The sequence below is a fragment of the Eleginops maclovinus genome, chromosome 11 (assembly GCF_036324505.1).
Source record: "Eleginops maclovinus isolate JMC-PN-2008 ecotype Puerto Natales chromosome 11, JC_Emac_rtc_rv5, whole genome shotgun sequence".
Lineage (NCBI taxonomy): Eukaryota > Metazoa > Chordata > Actinopteri > Perciformes > Eleginopidae > Eleginops > Eleginops maclovinus.
The window spans coordinates 11,004,658-11,024,124 of NC_086359.1; the positions used below are offsets into that span (position 1 = coordinate 11,004,658).

Sequence of the window (19,467 nt, forward strand, 5' to 3'; positions counted from 1 at the left end):
TTGGATTGTCTTTAATCTCACTGCATTTAAGGATGTTGTTTTTGCCAACCAGCCAGCCCAGAAGGAGTTCCTTGTTAATCAGCTTTTATCAGCTTTTCAAAATCTGATCTGTGACCAGTTTGGTTCCCTCTGTCCTTAAAAGCCAAAGCGAGATTTATTTGGTCATGTGACCTGACAAGCACCCCAGATCAGCAGCTTTATAAATACGACCCCAGCTGTTTTTCACCCTGATCCTGCCTGATGACTGCGTGACCTCTCAGGCTAGGGTTGGCGGAGGATATTTGCCGGAGCTGGGGGTGCAGTCACAGCGAAGTTCATACACGTATGGAAGCACACATCCAGACATAACAATGCTGCTGTGGCCTACAGAGGCTGAGGCATTAGGGCGGCATTAGATTTGATTCAATCTGGGCAGGGACCTCTAACAGCCATTGCTGGGTCACCAATATCTTGATTGGATTGCCTGTTTGAAAAGAAAAGAAAAAACAACCAGAGGCGGGTGGAAACTCACACTGAAAAACATCTTTCCTTTCAGTGTGTTGTTTCTCTGAGAACAAAGCTCAAGTATCTGCTTCAAAGGCTATGACAGACTTATAATCCTTGTCTTTTGTTGTCCAAAATGTCCCCTTACATAACATCCTCCTCTTCTTGTTCCTCTCCACACTTCCTTTGGAGTAGCTTTGAAGTGTCATTAATTTTTTGCGACTGTGTTTTCGAAGATTCATGAATTAGGGAGGAATACCTTAGAGCAGGCATATCCAACAATGTAAGGTCAGGATTAAATTGCTTTTTAATGTGCTGTTATGACGGGAAGCCTTGTTACCAGGATCCAAGTTTGTTTGAAAAATGATCACAAATTATACAAAGCCTATTTTGAAATGTATCCTGCTGGCTGTGCACAGGCTGTGAGAGTAGCTGTGAAAGTAACAACATGTATTATGACTCAACAACATCTTTGTAAAAAGAAATCCTGCTGCAGTGAAAGAGCCTTTAACTTTTAAGACTCATAAAGGTTTGGATGGTAACCATTAATATAAACTAGACCATATAATATACCCTAGTTCTGATGAAACCCCCTGTATAATCTGTATATGAATTATGGCAATGAAATCATCAGCTGCTTATTGTTAGGTCTATGAAATGTCAGGAGAAGTTAAGACTATACAACAAAATATCCTAGACCAAAGATGACTGCTTCCATCAGCCTTCAAACAGCCCACACCTCGAAAACATTCATTTTACAAATAAAAACCCCTACCTATAAGTGGAAAGTGATGGTTGTAGTTACAAACCAACAGAAAATGATATCTGCAATTATTTCTGCAGCTCACCTTAGCTCTACTGAGCCTTTTAGCATCTGCCAGCTAATGGCTCCATTCTGTATGTGCTGGGTGTGTAAATTGGCGCCTAATGCGTTTGCTACATAATTTTTAAGGATGTCAAACTTGTGTTAAAAGCTTGTTTCTGATGTCCCTTATTTTGGCCTCAAAAAGGCTTTAGCATGTAAACAGAGTGTATGAGGTAAGATTAACTCGATGTTATTGGAAAACAGGTAATATAATCCTCTGAAATTGTTTTTGTAGGTAAAGGTGTTTGAAGAAACGTATATTTTACATTTCTTACCTGAACCATGACACAACAGGATTCCAAATATCTTATTTTAGAATCACTATTCTGTCTTCAGGGGTGTCTTATTTAAATCAACCAAATATCCAAACTCTAAAAGAAGAGTTGATTACACATTTCTCACCTTTGATTATATTATTACTTACTCCTAAAGCTGCCAGAACGATAACCCCCCTCCTGCTCTCTGTATTAATCTTATCCACTGTTTCATTCACAAAGTAAAACTAGAATCACACACGTTTAAAATGATGTCTGCAGCCTTTACACCAAAACTTTGCCAACTCGTCTGCAGCTTAGTCATTGGGGAATATAAAATAACACGGCAATCATGATGATAAAAAATCTGAGGAATAACATAGTTGGGAAGACATGGAGAAAAGATACGTTTTGACAGCTCTACCAGAGGGAATATCGAATCTAAAAAGTACAGATTGGAGAGAGAAAGATGGATAGACAAAAAAGAGCGAGAGCTGGCTGAGTTTGAAAAGCTAGAGCTGCCTTTTCTGAAATCTTCTTCTCCCTATTTATTCATGTGTCATTTATTCTCCCGCTTATTCAAACTTTAAAAGCCCTTAAGTGCTTTTTAAAATAAACATTAAGTTCTGTTGGCTTGAAAAACATCCTGTGTGGCACAAGATATTTCAACAAACAGACAGAAATTGGAGCTCTTACAGCCGACAGATCTGAAAGTGACTTCATGTCAGTCACGGAGATATTAAAAAGTCACAGTGAATCAAGACATTCAATATAAATGACTAATTGAATATCTGTAAATAGATTATCAATGAATCTCAAAGCAGAGGCTGTGCTTCTCTACTGTGCTGGATTCAATGACCTTCCTGTCAGTGCTATCAACACAATTAAAATGCACAGTAAGTGTAGAAGTTTGATACATTTTGTGAGGCTTTTAGGCTTCTTTTAAGGAAAAACAATAAATGTAAGATGGATAAAAGTTGAGATGAAAGACAGGTGATCACTAAATGTATTACAATTTATGACAATACAGACTGCGGGTTTACATTTGTGGTATCAATCAGGTACCACGGAATTACTGGAAATTAAGAAAACAACACAATAGGGAACAAGAGGGTGACACATTTTAAGGGAACGAAGAAATAAACAAAATGCTTCGTACCCATGGGGCACAGAACTGAGGAACACAACTGTGAGTAACATGTTGTAATCAACCTTTATATTCATTGCAATTACTTACAGTATGCTGTATTTTAAAGCCCCTTTGGGAAAATCACTTGGAAATGTCACAGACACTTTAGTACAGCATTTTAATGTGGGGTAAGAAGATTGAAGGAAAAGGGGTACCGTTCTTGGAATAATGAGGTACTTGTTTATGGAGAACAGCTACTAAACAAGGTTTAAGAGGTTATACCCTATACCACTGCAAATGTAATGACCTTTCCAGCTTATGTTCAGTGCAGGTGCAGTTCTTTATACTGAAGGATCAAATACATTAAAAGCAAATACCTTTGCTCTTTGTTCATGGCAGATATTAAATTAGCTTGCCTTAACACAGAAGTGCTATGAATATATAATAATTATAGCAAGGGGATCATTAAATATGGTTCTTTGAGGATCTTCTGCGAACAACATTTCATGATAATCCACCGAAAAGGTAGATAGATAGTTCAGCCGACTGACCAACATTTCCATCCATAAAGCCACTGGCTAAAAAATAAACTACAGGAATGGAAATAGACAAATTCTCAAGAGAAATCAGAAGTGAAATATGAGCTGCTACCTCTGTGGAATAATAAGTGAGCAAGTTGTAATTAGATTTTCTTTCGTCCTATCATTACTGTTCATGACTGCATCGTTCATATTCGTTTTTTTTTTTTACATCAAGCTTTGTTTAACAAGATTTAATAGCTCATCAATTAATGTTTTTCCACCTGTCTAATCAGAGAAGGTGGCACTTTGTTCAGTGGATTTTTCTAGCTGCTGCTGATAGCTAAAGGTCTGTGTAAATGAGGCAACCATGATTTATAGGCACGTCATTCGGTAATGTGAAATAAAGGAGCGAGAGGTACAGGAGGAGCGAGATTAATGAAGCGACATGAAGCCCCGCTGTGTTTGAACCTTGGGGCCCTGAACATGTTATTGTGAGATGAATAGGAGAAAGACAAAGTTGAGGCAAAATGGAGACATTAGTTTGGACAATGACGTCTGGTGTTGATGCACTGAAGGCCACAAGGCTGCGGAGCCTCAGGGGTCCAATCAAATGCAATGTTTTCAGTGCCCCTCCTGCAGCCTTCAACTCTTCGATAAGGGCTTCCTACAGCCAACTGACAGCTTTGTTATTCAGATAGTGGAGCCAGTTTGTGAGCACAGCAGTTTCTGGCTTTGCCTCAAAGTGAAGGAGCCGCTCAGAAGCTGCGCAATTAGCCAGAAGGACACCAACACATTGTTCTTCATCCCTTCCTCCACCTCTCCCCCACCATGTCACTTGTACACCTTCTCTCTATCTGCCACGTCCACGTGTGCACATTTATAAACAGTCATGCACAACACAGTAGGGGCACTTTCCCTTTTTAAAAAGTGCAGTGATGAGGCCCAACCTGCTAAAAGCGATTATTTTGTTCAATGGAGTCAGCGCCGCAAAAGAGGAGACAATGCTCAAGCTGAGAAGACAAAGCCTTTAAGAAATAAGAATTAGGATTTGTATAAGTCAATGTGGAGAGACAATGATTCATTACATTGCTGAAGTGAGTAAATAATTGTGGTGAGTAACGCTGTCTAGGTTCTTTCAAAGTTCACATTATTCTAAGAGTCATAACCTAAACCCCCTGTTGAAGTGGGGAACTGTGATCTCCTGTGGTAAAATAAAGATAAACGTTTTGTCGACCTAACTATCCCCCTAGTCATAATGCTTGCGGCAAAAGAGCACTTTTAAGCTCGTACAGAAACGTAATGCTGTCTAGAAATAAGACTTTCTTGGTGTTTCTTCAATGAGTGGGGCTGAATGTCGGCACCTCGCTCAAAGGTAGAAGCTAAATCAATGGAAAAATCCCATCCACTCCATTTTGTACCAGTAGTTTTCAACAAAAATAAAAGTAGACAAATCTAAAAGTTTCCGAGCTCTTTCTCTCTTTTTTCCCTGTGTCCCTCTCTTCCCTTTGAACAGGTTTGCCTGAGGAGTGTTAAACTGACAGTATTGGGGCAGGGTTGTACTGCCCTAACTATTTTTCTACAAGTAGCTGCCTGCATAAAGCACAGAGTTTTCCCTTTGGATTATCAGGGTCTTAAATTCTGGGCATCAGACCTTATTAACATACAGCAGTGCTCAAGCAGATGCCTGGCATAACTGGGTGTTAGCTGTAGGATGCTTTCTAGCTGCGTTGGGCTTGATCCTACGCCAAAATCAAAGCCAGCATTCGTTGCTATTAAAATATCCTACACTGATATTGTATATTAGTTGTGTTGTTTTGGTTTCCAGATGGCATATCTATCAACCTACGCTTTCATCCACCCCTTCACTCCTTACTTACACCTCTGTGTATTGAGCTGTGAACTCCTTCCAACCTCTGTTTTTCAAATTACTTTTTAAAAGTCATTTAAGCTTTATCAGAGTTTACACTGTGGAGGGATGTCTGACCTCCTGATGTGCTTTTCACTATCATATCTATCATGTTGTTCCCTTATGGCTATGCACCTCCAGTTTATAGAGGAGGTAGTAAACAGATTTTTAAAAGTTCATATCTAAACAGTACACAATGGAATACTGGAAATGTAAAAACGAAATGCATCTAATAAGTCTATATTTCCAGGATGATTTATAACCCAATCCCTCAGGAGACATGCAGACTTTGCCTCTAGGAAACTCTAGACAACATACAACATCAGATTGTTGTTCTGCCATCTTGCACCTTAGCATTTTGTCTACAGTTCAGTGACCTTTGCAGCGACTTTAAAAAAATGACTTAACCATTTCAGGCTACAACATCATGCATCTCCCCTTCATTGCCTTTAGCTTCTCTGGGTATTTTACTGCTTTCTCTCCATCCTGCAGGTGGTGGTGAAAACTCGGACAGAGTACCAGACAGAGAAGAAGAGGCTGAAGGTTCCCAAGGTTGAGGAGTTCACCATCAGCTTCACTGACGGGGTGTCTGAGAGACTCAAGGTAAGAATGAAATAAATGACAAACTTCTTTTGAGTTAAATTATCTGAAATGTGGGATATGGATCTGCCCTGATCCTGACCTTTTTAGAGGGATGGGGTCTGGCTGTATGGAAGCTTCTTGGTCAATGTCAATATTAAAATCAGTTGCATTATTTCAGCACTGATTTTCCTATTGGCTGAAATCCTGAGCTCAGTTTCCAAAGACTTTTGGTGATGCTGTAATTAGCTTGTTGCTCAAAAGTATAATGGGTTTCCTAGTCGAACCTTTTCTTGTGCGTTTTTTATATTTACTTGACATTTCCTTCCCCTCGGTTTCCCCGAATAAAATCAGTGGGACAAGGTTGAACTACCAATTTGGTTTGGAAATACATCTGCAATCGACTCAGTTCTCTATTAAAATATGCAGAGGGTAGAAATGCAAGCAGAACTAATGGAAATGGAAGAATTGATAATGATATGATAATCTCATGTGGAGCAGGAAGTTGTACTTTTACATCAGAATAAGTTTTATTGGCAATTAGATATTTATGTTATGGTTTGAAGACCATATAAGGAGGAAATACAACAACCAAATGTGTACAATATGAAGGTTAGGTGCAGGATTAGTAAAGCCGTATAGATATGGATGTGTGAACAAGTTCATAGTAATGATCATGTGGGATATACTGTTCCTCAGAGTGATATAAAAAGTGTGTGTCCCGGGTATTAGGTGTCTAGAATTGTTCCTAGCCGCCTCAAGGTCCTCGAGATACGACAGATTGCTGCTAATCACTCTCTCAGCAGTACACAATGGTACTTAAGTAGTATTTTGAAAATAGGACCTTTACTGACAGTCTTTTACACATTACGTTTACTACTTTTAGTTAAAAAACCTAAGTAATTCTTCTAACACTCCTCTTACATGTGAAGAGTAGTTCAGGTGACTTCAGCGCTGTGTGTGAATCGCTGAGCCTCTAATCCGAAGACATCACATCACCAAGCGCTGTGTGTTCAATTCTGCTGTCGTTAGGGGAGACCAAAGAACTCACGTTGTCATGGCAGCAAAGATAACCTCCCTCCATGGCAACCCTGACTGAGAGTGAGCGAGAGAAAGAGAGAGAGAGAGAGTGAGAGAGAGAGAGAGAGAGAGAGAGAGAGAGTGATCAAGAAGAGGTGTGCAAATACAACAGTGTGTGTGTGTGTGTGTGTGTGTGTGTGTGTGTGTGTGTGTGTGTGTGTGTGTGTGTGTGTGTGTGTGTGTGTGTGTGTGTGTGTGTGTTTGTGTATAAAAGAGAAGTGTTACACTGGCCTGAAAGGTCCTTCAAAGTGGAGGAGAGCAGAATGGCACCAAAAGAGGCTGTGAAATCTGTCCGGATGAGTCAGTGTGTTAACGTGCACACACACATAAACACACCAACTATATACACACACTGCTACACTGTCAGAGCACGCAGCCAAGGTTAAGTGAAAAACTGCATCACTTGAGCCTCTACAGCCCTGCAAAGCGATGCAATGAGCTCATAGTTTAGAACATGGAAGCACTGGTCGACAAACCATGTCAGGAGTCCTGTAGAGAAAAGGCTTTTTACTTCCAGAAAGGCCTGTAGTCATTTATTGATTTCATACACACACATAGATCATACGAATCATGAAAGGTCTGCAGCCTTCTTGTTCAACATCAGATATGTCGAGTGGGTATACGAACAGTTTTGCCAAAGAATGTAACATCATTTTATATACAGTATCATAATCAGACATATAATAGAGAGATGTGTTTATGCATGCAATACTTCGATAGGGATATATTTGTTTGCCCAATATAATTCATTTTAATAACTGAAAAACCCAAGATACTGTTTTTAAGATGATTGTAATGTAGCCCACAAAGGCTTTATTTAATCAGAAATATTAAAGAGATGTCCAATATTTGGTTATTATCTATCATGTCATGGTGTATGTGTATTCATTGCCCAACTTTATACAAGCACTTGTGAGAAGTATGCATTTGAAACAAATATAGTGTTTCTTTATCAACGAATGTTTATTATGCTAAATAGTAAAGGCAACATTAGGGGTTACAAGCAAACTTCTGACCAAGCTGTAGAGAAATCCACTTACATTGTTGGCAGTGTACTGTAGGCATCAGGTTTGACAAGCAAGAAAAATATTGGAATAATAAAATGACAACCTCTCTGCTGTTCTGCTGCATTGATTTTGATCTGATATGGTATGGTCTGACAATGTAAAACAGTGGGGATCCTACTCTACCTGACAGGTGTTTTGGAGACTTGATGTGTTGCCGTAGGGGGGGAGCAAACCTGGACAGTGTCAGAAATGCATACATTGCAATTCAACAATGCTGAGCCAACTTGTTAGAAATTGTTGCTCATCAGAGTTGCTTCAAAATGTTGCAGCAGACTCAACTGTCATCTCCGTCTTGCCACACCATATCAGCTTTTGTTGAGCAGAAATGCATTTCAGTCTGTGTGGTTTTTGCAATGTCGTTTTGTTTTGGGCGCTCAACTGAAATGCGTGCTTTGCTTGACTGACAGAGCTGATTCTGTAGGCACACAGGCATGTCGACACACACACACACACACACACACACACACACACACACACACACACACACACACACACACACACACACACACACACACACACACACACAGACACACACACACACACACACACACACACACACACACACACACACACACACACACACACACACACACACACACACACACACACACACACACAGTGTGCTGTGCAGTGCAGAGCAAACATTTCTGGATGAAAAGCTTGCACATCTCTTCTCTCTTCAAAGCTTTGCAGATTGTGTTGATGGATGAAGAGCTCAGAGTGTAAAATGCTCTCTAATCTGCCCTCCCTCACCGCCTCACTCCTGCTTACCCCTCTCTACCCTTTTCTCCTCTCATCTCCTTCCCCGTCGCTACTTTCTTTCCTCTCCTCTAGTGTTTGTGCTTACTGCAATTCTTTCTCCTTTTTGATCGAAACTGCTTTATTTTGAAATGCAGTGCCGCTTTTTTTTAAATAACAGACAGGTGTGTAGTTGTAGCTTCTAATCCACAGTAACACCTATGGCCATTGTGTCAGCACACAGTGATCATCCTGCAAGGAAAGCAGACAGATATATGAGACAGAAGGACACCATGATATACAAAATGAATTAATGTAGAAGAAAAACTTATTCAAATACAGTGATCATCTGGTGGAAGTAGAGCAGGTATACAACGAGGACTTCTCACAACAGCTCCCTCCTTCCTGCTGGCCTCTCTCTTGTCTATTTCCTTCTCTGTTCATCCCTTTCTGTTTCCATAAGATTCCTCCCTTTAGACCAAGTTCATGTGTCATCACTTACCGTCTTCCCTCCCTCGTTGCCATTCTTTTACTCCCTCCCTCCCTTCCTCTATCTCCCCCTGTCTTCCTGATTACTCCCAGCAGACTTGAGATACAGCGTATCTCCCGTAGTTGTTTTGTTCCTTGAATGAACCGGTAGGGCACGTCTTCCCTTCTCATTAACTAGGTGAAAGAAAACTAGCAACAAGCGACAAACTCCTGAATCTCCCTGCACGTTGAGCAAATGTTCAGTGTGTGGACATACCTCTATACTGTTTCTCCTTAAGCCTATGCCACACAAAGAAATAAAAATGATACCTGTAAAATCATGATGGATAAATATCTACGTTAAATACTAAATGTATCAGATATACTAAAGTTAATTTGATGATAAGAAAACATAACTTCCTTGGTAGAGATTAAAACCAGGTTTAACCCTATAAGGAATATAAATGCTGTCCATTGGTAAAAGGTTGGTAAACAAATCCATGTAAAGGTTTTATAATGCTGTAATTTGACAACGGTTTCTCACATTAAGCAGGTTTCACAGACTGCCTATATCACTATAGCGATGCAACATCAGATTTTTCGGTTGATAAACATTTCCTAAGAAAATCAGTATCAACATATCTGTGACTTGCCAGGTCATAATAATACATTTTGTTATCCTGTATGGTTGCTACACTTAGTTATATACAAGTGAGAACTATGAGACGGAAATACAATATTCCAATAAACATAATCTATAGCCAGCAAAAATAAGAACAGCGATTTACTGCAAAGCACATTTTTCTATAGGATTCCTTGTCAAAATGTTCAATTTAAATAAGAATTTTGGTTCAAATATTGACATTGCATTAAAAAAAAAAAGTAATATTATTTGGGATCCATTCAAAAAGGATGACATTAAGGAAAGAGGAAATGTGCTGCATGCTGGTGTTTGCAGTGTTTTACAATTTATATTCAGCTCATGACCTTTTCTGCAAAATGTCTATCCACATTCTCTTTCTTTCGCACCACAATCAACTGCTGCCTTTCTGAATGCTTCCTCCTTGAAAATGATAACCTGGAGGAGAGTAAAAGAGGATTCTGGCGGGGAGTGAGAGATGCAGCTGTGGAGATTGATGAAAGGGGGATTTAATTTGTGTTGTCCTGCTTGCTTTCTGGCTCTCTCGCTGTCCAGACAACATGATATAATTTGCCAACCTTCGCCACACACACACACACACACACACACACACACACACACACACACACACACACACACACACACACACACACACACACACACACACACACACACACACACACACACACACACACACACACACACACACACACACACACACACACACACACACACACACACACACCAATTCAAATCCTAGGGCTGACCCTCCAACACAAACCTCATAAAACATACAGACAGAAGACCACATGACAGCTCCAGAACTGCCAAGTTGAACCCACTTTGTGCCAGCAGAAGTTAGCAGGCCTGCGGGTAGCGACGGGAGAGGTAGCTAGGTCCAAAACAATTATCCCATTATTACCTCCACCTCGCCTTCTGATAAAAGCTTTGCTGCATTCTGCCGCCTCCACTGAAGGCCTCCACTGAAGGCCTCCACTGTTTGTCAGGTTTCAGGTGATTACTGCTGTTGTTCTAAACCTCGCACCACATATTGTTCTACCTTGTATTGACAACGAAAGGCACACTCATTATAGCAAGTGTTCAAGGCTATCTAGTCTCAGTCAAACACCCACACTGATGCACGATCACACATATGCAAAAAAAACATACATTTGAGTAAGCAATTGATTTACCTTCAGCATTCGTATTATTCTCTGGATCCTGTGTGCTGTTGAGGTTTGACAGGGTGGATGCTTTGTGTTGGCTGGTGTGGGAGCAACAGCGTGCAAACTCCTCAGCTGCACTCTACAGAACGTTTTCTGAAAAGGCATAACTTGTTTTTATGTGAACATTAACTCCCACTATAGTCATATTTTCATCTATACATTTAAAACCACTGTTTAATTGTTTGAGTTTTTAAAAAAAAGTTTTTCTTGCAATGTACCAGAATGCATGCTGCATGAGGACACTGATGACGACAGTTTACTAAAATAAAACTAATCTTGTGACAAGGGCAGGTGTTAATATGGTTCTAGTAATATAAAATGGAGATGAAAATAGGAAAAAATTGGAAGAATGGAAATATTTTTAAACCTTATGTTCTCTCTTTTAATATTTATCAGATGTACATTTATTATTAACAAGAGTAACATCCACAGTAATGCTTTTGGGACATATACTTGGACAAAAATCTAACAACAGCATGTTAACTTGTTCACAATAACAACCCAACCATGATATCTAATAGTATCTATAATGTTTATCAGGTGTACATAACAAAACAATAGAGGACAACTGGACAATTTGGAAATTTCACCTAAACTTCACTTATGTGTGATCACCACAGTGATTATATTTCTTCGTGAGGGGACATGCAAGGAGATCTGTACCATCCCTTGTGGCACTCCCTTCAAATGGGAACATTTCATTTTTAAGAGCACAACATTTTTCGCATCAGCAAAACCAAGAAACAAATCGAGAATTGCTGCATCTCTGTTAGGGGTAATATTCATCCTGATATATAAAGGCAGACATGTGATGACATTTGAATCAAAAACAACTATGCCCGTAATAACCTTAAGAGAAAGTATACCTACAGTAGGGCGGTTTATCTTTGCAGATCCTTCAGTAACACCGAAGGAGATGAATAGGTGAATACATTAAGACAACCTCAGACTTTAGAGCTATAGTCATATCACACAATGGAACTTATTTTGAACATATATCATATAGGTATCATCTTGTATTAATGTTAATATATCAAGGGCTCTGGTTTTGCCTAAATGCAGCTTGTAATGTAAGTAATTGGAAACAGAAGTGAGGGTTTGTTTGTTAACCTGCTAACCCTAGAGGTTATAGTTGGTAGACTAATCTTATTCTCTTCTCATCTCTTTAACTCTTCACCATCCAGCTGTATCATCTCCATCACTCTTCTCCTCCTTCACTTCCCCTTTCTCTCACCATCTGTCCAGTTGATCTCTGTTCTGTGTCCTTCCACCCTATTACTCTTCCTTTCCATCATGTCATAAGCTCATGCTTTCTCATCAAATTCAGTACTGGGAAGCATTTTTCAACATTTCTAACTCACACAGTTTCTCTTATAACCGTGCCAGCTCCTATTGGCCGATATTCAAAGACTTCTTATTGTTGAAAAATTGGCCAATGAAAAAATGAACTAGCCAGATGTGATTGAACGATCTTAGAGCCTTGGCCCGGGCACACACACTTGAAGTGAATTTGCTGAATGGCATTGTTTAACTATAATTTTGTTGTGCATTCGACAGCCTCAGCTGAATATGATGGTTGTTTTGGATTCAGCAAGAACATCAGTTATCGGTGTAAAACAGAGAGGAAGAGGATGCTGGGAACACGCTGGGAATTGTTCAACTTTGTAAACCAATCAAATCACCATCCAGCATACAGTACAGATGGATGGTGCCATACATGCTTCTTCACACTCCGCTGAACCACAAACAGAGTGCAGGTTAGGTCAGCTCGCCCTACAAGAGCCAAAACAAGTCTGAGTCATTTGTAACTGCAAAGAGGTCCCCTGCGTCAGCTGACAGACACTTAGAAAGGCCGCGAGGACTGACAACTTGCAATCTCCAGGGCCAGATAGAAAGGCAGAGAGACAGATAACAACAGAGGAAGCCATCGCTGCTGTGTGAGTGATATTTGGGATGATTTATTAGACCAAATGGCTTCCATTCTGCTCTACATCTTGTTTCAGATCCCATTTCAAGTAGCAAGTCAAAGGACAGCAGACTCTAATCACCGTCTGCCTATCAATATCAGCAGGCTTGAATACATATACATGTATACCATCTCTTTTATCCATTCAATAAACAATGCACTGACATTTTGGCAAATTGTATTTTATCTCAGAGTTCAAAGAGAATCAGATTTATGACTACAGAAAAAAAGAACTGAAATCCATTTAGGATTGACCATCCAGTCTTGTTTTTATACAAGGACAGGGTGGCGGCTGCATCCACCCTCCATTGAAGGACTTATAATAATAACTCAGGGGTTGCCAAAGCTAAAAAGCATTTCTAAACCTGATCGATGGCCAACAAGCACACACAGTCTGACAGCATTACATCTCTTGGCACACATATTCATATGCAGCCGGATTTGTTTAAGTGCTCTGTATCAGACAGCTCAGGATAGGAATGGTAACTGCACAATTTATCTAATGCAGTGTTCCCAGAATAAAGTCAGAGTTTCTTAAAGTGGCTGGTTGGAAACGGCCTGCGGACATAATTATTACCCCATGTATGTTGTTCTAATAGCAGGATCTTGTGAGAATATTTCAAACATATTTTGGTGGAAAAATAGGCCATGCCCGGAGGAAAAAGTCATTAGTGCCTGATGCTGATCTAGCAATATTCAATAAGTTTTTTTTGTTTTTTTCCTGAGCCATTGGAGTTACTTAAATTGAAAAGACAATCTTGCACATGTGTCTTATGAGCAGATTGTTGTTGCAAGGCAGAATTCTTTCATCTTTTAATGCTTTTAAACTAAACTAAAGTATATGTAGCCAATCGTTTGTTAAGTACACCAACTATAGGTCCCATTACTTACTGCCCCCCCCAAGAAAAGGAATAAGTGAGAGTGGCACTGAAAGTCATTTAACCGTCGTGACTAAAATAATTGTAGCTGAGGAAACAACATTTGTATTAATTGGGGATCTATCCATGAAACAAACGATTATTATTATTATTATTATTATTATTATTGTTTTTCATGTTATTTTGCAAATTTCTTCGCTTTCATTGCGGAGATATGCTGTTACCTTTAGTTTCTTCCATAATGTAGGAATTAAATGTTATCTTTTTCGATGAAGCCTTCTGCAGATATGATGCATTTTACCCAGAAAAGACTCAAAGAACACATTCCTGCTGCTCAACGGAGGATGCTCTGTGTATGGCCAGTCAAAGTCTGTTCATTGTGCCTCAATTCTCAATAGAAAAATTCAGGCTTTGATGTTTTCCATCTTGGTAAAGTGAGGAAAGAATGCAAGTGGTCATTGTGCTGCCCGTCCTCAGCCAGAGTCCTGCACCTCGCTGCTGTTGTTCTGACAAGCTGATCCATGGGAGCAATTAAGAGACAGACAGACCGTGGATAACTGCTCCGACCCTCCACTCCTCACTTCTCTGTTGTTTCCTCTCCCGTCTGTCCTTTCTATCGATCCTCCTCTCTACCATATATGTTAATCATTCTGTACTCTCAGTCCAGACATCGCATATTCACCGTGCTCATTTATTATGAGTATCACTAATCTTCGTTCTGTTCTATTACCATAATTATTATTCATATGCCTTTGGTTCCCCATCTATAATTTAATGCTGATAAGCCACATATTCTGAACATCATTTTTACTGTAAAGTGTGTTAGCTGAAATGCTCTCTTACTTTCTCCTGACTGTGGAATGGTAAAAATGATGTATTAGGGGTGGAAAGCAGCTTACATCCTCTCCCCAGCATCTGTTTTACCCCTAAAGCTTTGCTCTTCAATTCTCGTATTCCCAACTGCATTCATATTCCTCCCCTCAATCTCACCCTCTACTCCTCACTCTACAACAATCCTTCCTTTGTCTCGTCATCTTTTAAGTTCTTATCTCAACAACATTGTTTTATGAGTGTGATAGACGATAGATGACAAACAGAATCCTATATATTGGTTGATAGTTAAAATGAAATAAACGTCTCTTGTATTTCAAAATGAAGAAGATTTCAATTTCAACACGAGTTTCAAACTAGCACAAATTAAAGTTGCCAAAGTAGCAGCCCAGCACATTAACCAACAAACAAATGCACTACTGCACACGCTGGCACACACACACAAACGCAAACACACACACACACACACACACACACACACACACACACACACACACACACACACACACACACACACACACACACACACACACACACACACACACACACACACACAGACACACACAGACACACACACACACACACACACACACACTGCTGTCTGAATGTTGAACATATGCAGGAACATAAAGAATACCCATGAGACTGAGAGCTTGGGAAACATTAGAGCAATGAACTATGTCTGGTGATGTAAACAACATTTTTGGATGCGCTAAGTGTCCCGTATGTGTTTGTATGTGTGTGTGTGTGTGTGTGTGTGTGTGTGTGTGTGTGTGTGTGTGTGTGTGTGTGTGTATGCCAAAGAAGTCCCATCATTAATAACATCTCCTCTCTTGCTGCGTCTTCATCCAGCATAGTAGGAGCTGATTAGCAAATCTAATCCAGATATTTAGTGTCTCCTCAGAGACATATTAATGATTCATAATTAGTGTGTGTTTGATTGTGTGTGCAACTCTTGTGTTCACATTATTTAGGATGCATTTAGATGTATTGTCATTATTGATTAGTACTGTATATTTCCTCTTTGCACATGTTGTATAGGTGTTGGAGCACATCAGGTTTCAGATCATATTTTAGGAGCAACTGAGCGTCATGATGTACCTATAAAGGGGAATCATGTTTATTCATTATGCTCTTGTTAACACTTTTACCCCTTTATGTGTTACGTTTCCGTCATTTTAAACCCACCTGCTATTTAAAATAAAGTCTATACCCCAAGAGCATATTCTCCTCTAACCAATACAACAGCGCGCTCAGAAATAAACCTCTGAACTTCTGTCTCAATAGAGACCTTTCTTCATTGCGACACATTAGCATAACTAGCATTTATCTTCCGCTGAACATGCATATTGCATACAAAACGGCAGGAAAAAAACCATCCAAAGACACAACTAGAAAACCCCTTATATTGCAACGCTCTTTCTGTAAATGTAGCCTCATTTACCCACAAATGTTTTTCTATGGATGCCAGTTGATTTAATTTCTGCCAAATCCTATACACAGTCTTAGATATTTAACTGAGATGACCATAATACACATAAATTGTCACATAATTTTCAAGGTTGCTTTGCATTTTAAATGTTTCTGGGGGGATGCAAAGCCTGCAATGGCAAACCACCAGGTCTGGTTTAAGAAAATACAACACCTCTGAATGCGTTTTTATGGAGGAGGCTGCAGAGGACATTCAAGTAAAACGTGTTTATGGGTCACCTCTGTGGGTGTAGTCACAGAGAGGGAGATTTTCTATATCAGACAGAAAAGCAGCTTTCACATAGTGCAATTCTGCATTTTTTCAACTTTACTTTGATTCTTTGGTCCAAGATGCCATTCATCAACCTTTACACTTTGCTGTAGCTCGACTGGATTAACAGTTTCCCACTGCCCTCTGAGAAACAGTGAATCTCCTCACACACACACAAAAAGACAGCATGAGCACTTATTAAGTATCTTCCAAGCCCATTTTCATTGTTTCTGGAAAATGATAAACTGTAAAGCTTGTTGAACTCACTAGATGCAACCTGAGGGAGACTGACCATGACTGAGCTGAGATCAGAGGAACATTTAGTTTTCTCAGTTTGGCATTTTAACAGTTTCTGTTTCCATCAGAGAAGCGATCCATCTCAACAGTGGAGTGTTTGTTCTTTGTTGCCACACACTACTGTAACTGTGCTCGCCTCAACCGGATAACCAGTCCTTCGAGAGCCCCGGTCCCCGTACACGATCTCCTTGGCGTCCCTCTGCCCCCCGCTCTGACGCTGACTCCTCAGAGGTCCCTGCTTTGAGAGTATCTTTGTTTCACTGACTAAAATAACTTGGCTTTAGGAGCAAAGAGATTAGCAGTCACCTCTGCAAAGATGTCCTGGAAAAAAATCAATGAAAAAAGTCAGACGTTCTCACATTCAGCTCTGGAGATATCGATTGAGAAAAACAAGTGTTTGTTTTTTGAAGTGTGGCATCAATCTCATATCAGAACATAAGTTTAGAACTACAGCGATTCTTACAAGTACTGTAGTGAAGCAGAATTAGTTATTAGTGCTTTTACGCTATACAGCTTTTCCACTGCATTTCAGAGTGAATGATTGCACTTTCGGCTACAGTTAATTGTTACTTTTTAAACTAAGAAGTAAAATGTGAGTAGCTTAAAAACCCAATACAATCTTAAGAATTGAACCATAGCAAGTTTAGGTTGACCCCTTTTACAAAGAAGCACTTTTCATGATGAAGTACTTTTAATATTAGCAGGATTTTAAAAGCAAAACACATTATGTTATACTGATTCATAGGTACTTTTATATAAAGAAAAGGAACCAGGTTTACCAGGGGCATAAGTTACCTAACGCTCTTATCCACCACCTGCACATTTATTTCACATGTGCAATGACAGAGTGGCTCGGGGCTCTGCGTAATGCTCAAGGACACTTAGGGATCAAACCCGTGACCTTTCAGTTATCGGTTAAAGATACCAACCAGTTGCAGGAGCAGGCATGCTGATAGACACTTCATTAATTTCATCATGAAAAAACTGCCCTAAGAGGATAAGCAAAACTTTCATTTACATTATAAGTAGATATAGCTGATCCCTGACCTAAACGCTTCTACATGTGATGAGCAGGTGAGGGCTTAGTGTCCACATTACAGACTTCAGCAGGACACATTTCAATCGGCGCTGTGCTGGATCTTGTTCTAGAGTGAATCAATAAAGACTACGTTTGTTTTTACCTATTGAAGTTATTTAAGTCGTTGTGATTTTTACAATACAATACTTCCCTTTGTGTCAAAACATACAGGACCCAAAACGTTTGTTGTATTTTTTATTTCCTGAAATTAAATCAACAGTTTAAGGATAGTGAATTTTAACTTGTGTAAGTTTTTGGCTTTTTTTGAATTTGTTGTAAAGACACTGAACAAAAATGAAGTGAATTGCTCCCATACAGATTAAATCCAAATGTTTAGAATATCAGATGCTTCAAAGATTTATTTATTGGAAAAAATAGGACAGCTTTATAACAGTTACATGGTATAGATGTAAGTATTGTATGTGTGGGTTCACTCGTATTTTGGTTATAATACCCCACAGAAATATGAACTAGGAGTCTAGTCTGTAAATGTTGATATTAAAAAACACAGCAGCTAGATTAGTCATCACAATATGTTTCAGAAAGGATAGAAAGCAAATCATTGAAACTCCTAAAGGTAAAACGACTGCTCATTTACAGTTCAAAGCAGAATTCTGTGGAAATACACTGTGTACTGACTTTTGCTTCCTTTTGACCGATGACCTTTAAGCTTTTCTTATTTAATTTATCTTTTTAGAGGCAGCCTTCTCCCGCACTAGCTCACCCTGTTGTTAAGTTAATTAAATGCATAATCAAACTTCCCTAAAGGCATCAGAAGTTATTACATAGATTTAATATTAGAACTTCTCTCATTTGATATTAATAGCTCTTTTTAATGCATGTTTCTCAATATGTCTTCACTGAAGAGTAGCAGTAAAAGAAATCTTGAAAACCCAGGGGATCGTTTGTGCTGTAGTAGAACCGGTTTCAGAGGGTAATAGGAAGATGACTGAAACGTTGTTTATGCTTCCATCAGTGATGTATTGATTGGTACATCAACTGATATCCCATTGTGTTTGCTGCCCGCCTGCCTCTCTGACTCCCTCTGCCACCTGCTACTAAGAGAGGGAAGGAGCTTCTCCATCTGCTTCTGGATCTCCATCTCTGTCTGCCTTTCACACGCCACTTCATTGTCTCTGTCATATCCTCCTTTCTTTCTCACTTTGCTCCCTCTGTCACTCTGTTATCTGTTTTTATCAGCATCATTTTTCTCTCCCACCCCACTCCTGTCACACTCCCCCTTTCTCTCGCTCAGACACACACTTACATATTCACCTCTTTTCCTCCTGCTATGTGAAGAGGTGTCTGTTCCACCCATATGGCCTGTCAAGTTCGTGCGGTGTGGGTGGTGTGTTGCATTCTAACATGGTGTGGTGTCAGAGAAAGGAAGGAAATCATATGTCGAATGGAGATGAAATAGACTGTGAAGAAGCATATCCATTAAGGAAACTGCCTTTGAACCTAGGAGGCACTGTGCAGCTGTAAATAATCAAACAGAAGTTTATTTTGTGGAAGACACCATTTATAAATCAATTATTTTCTACCATGGAGAGAGATGCAGTGCTAGAAATCCAAACAGGTGGTGTGTGAAAGATGTGGGTAAACATCAACAATGCTTAATCTTCTGATGAGGGAAACAATCCTACTGGATCTTTTCTAATCTGCTTTAATTTTTTGTCTTTTTCCATAATACACAATCGTCTAAAGCTGAACACTCTGC

The 19,467-nt window shown here is 39.5% G+C and overlaps 1 protein-coding gene across 2 annotated transcripts in view; it reads left to right on the forward strand.

Annotated features, from left to right (window-relative positions):
- nsg2 (neuronal vesicle trafficking associated 2) overlaps positions 1 to 19,467 on the forward strand; it is a 30,703-nt gene that overhangs the window by 3,369 nt on the left and 7,867 nt on the right. For both annotated transcript variants that reach the window (XM_063894561.1, XM_063894562.1), the window contains exon 3: positions 5,651 to 5,761. In XM_063894561.1, coding sequence (XP_063750631.1) covers positions 5,651 to 5,761 — 111 coding nt within the window. The remainder of the gene's footprint in view (positions 1 to 5,650; positions 5,762 to 19,467) is intronic.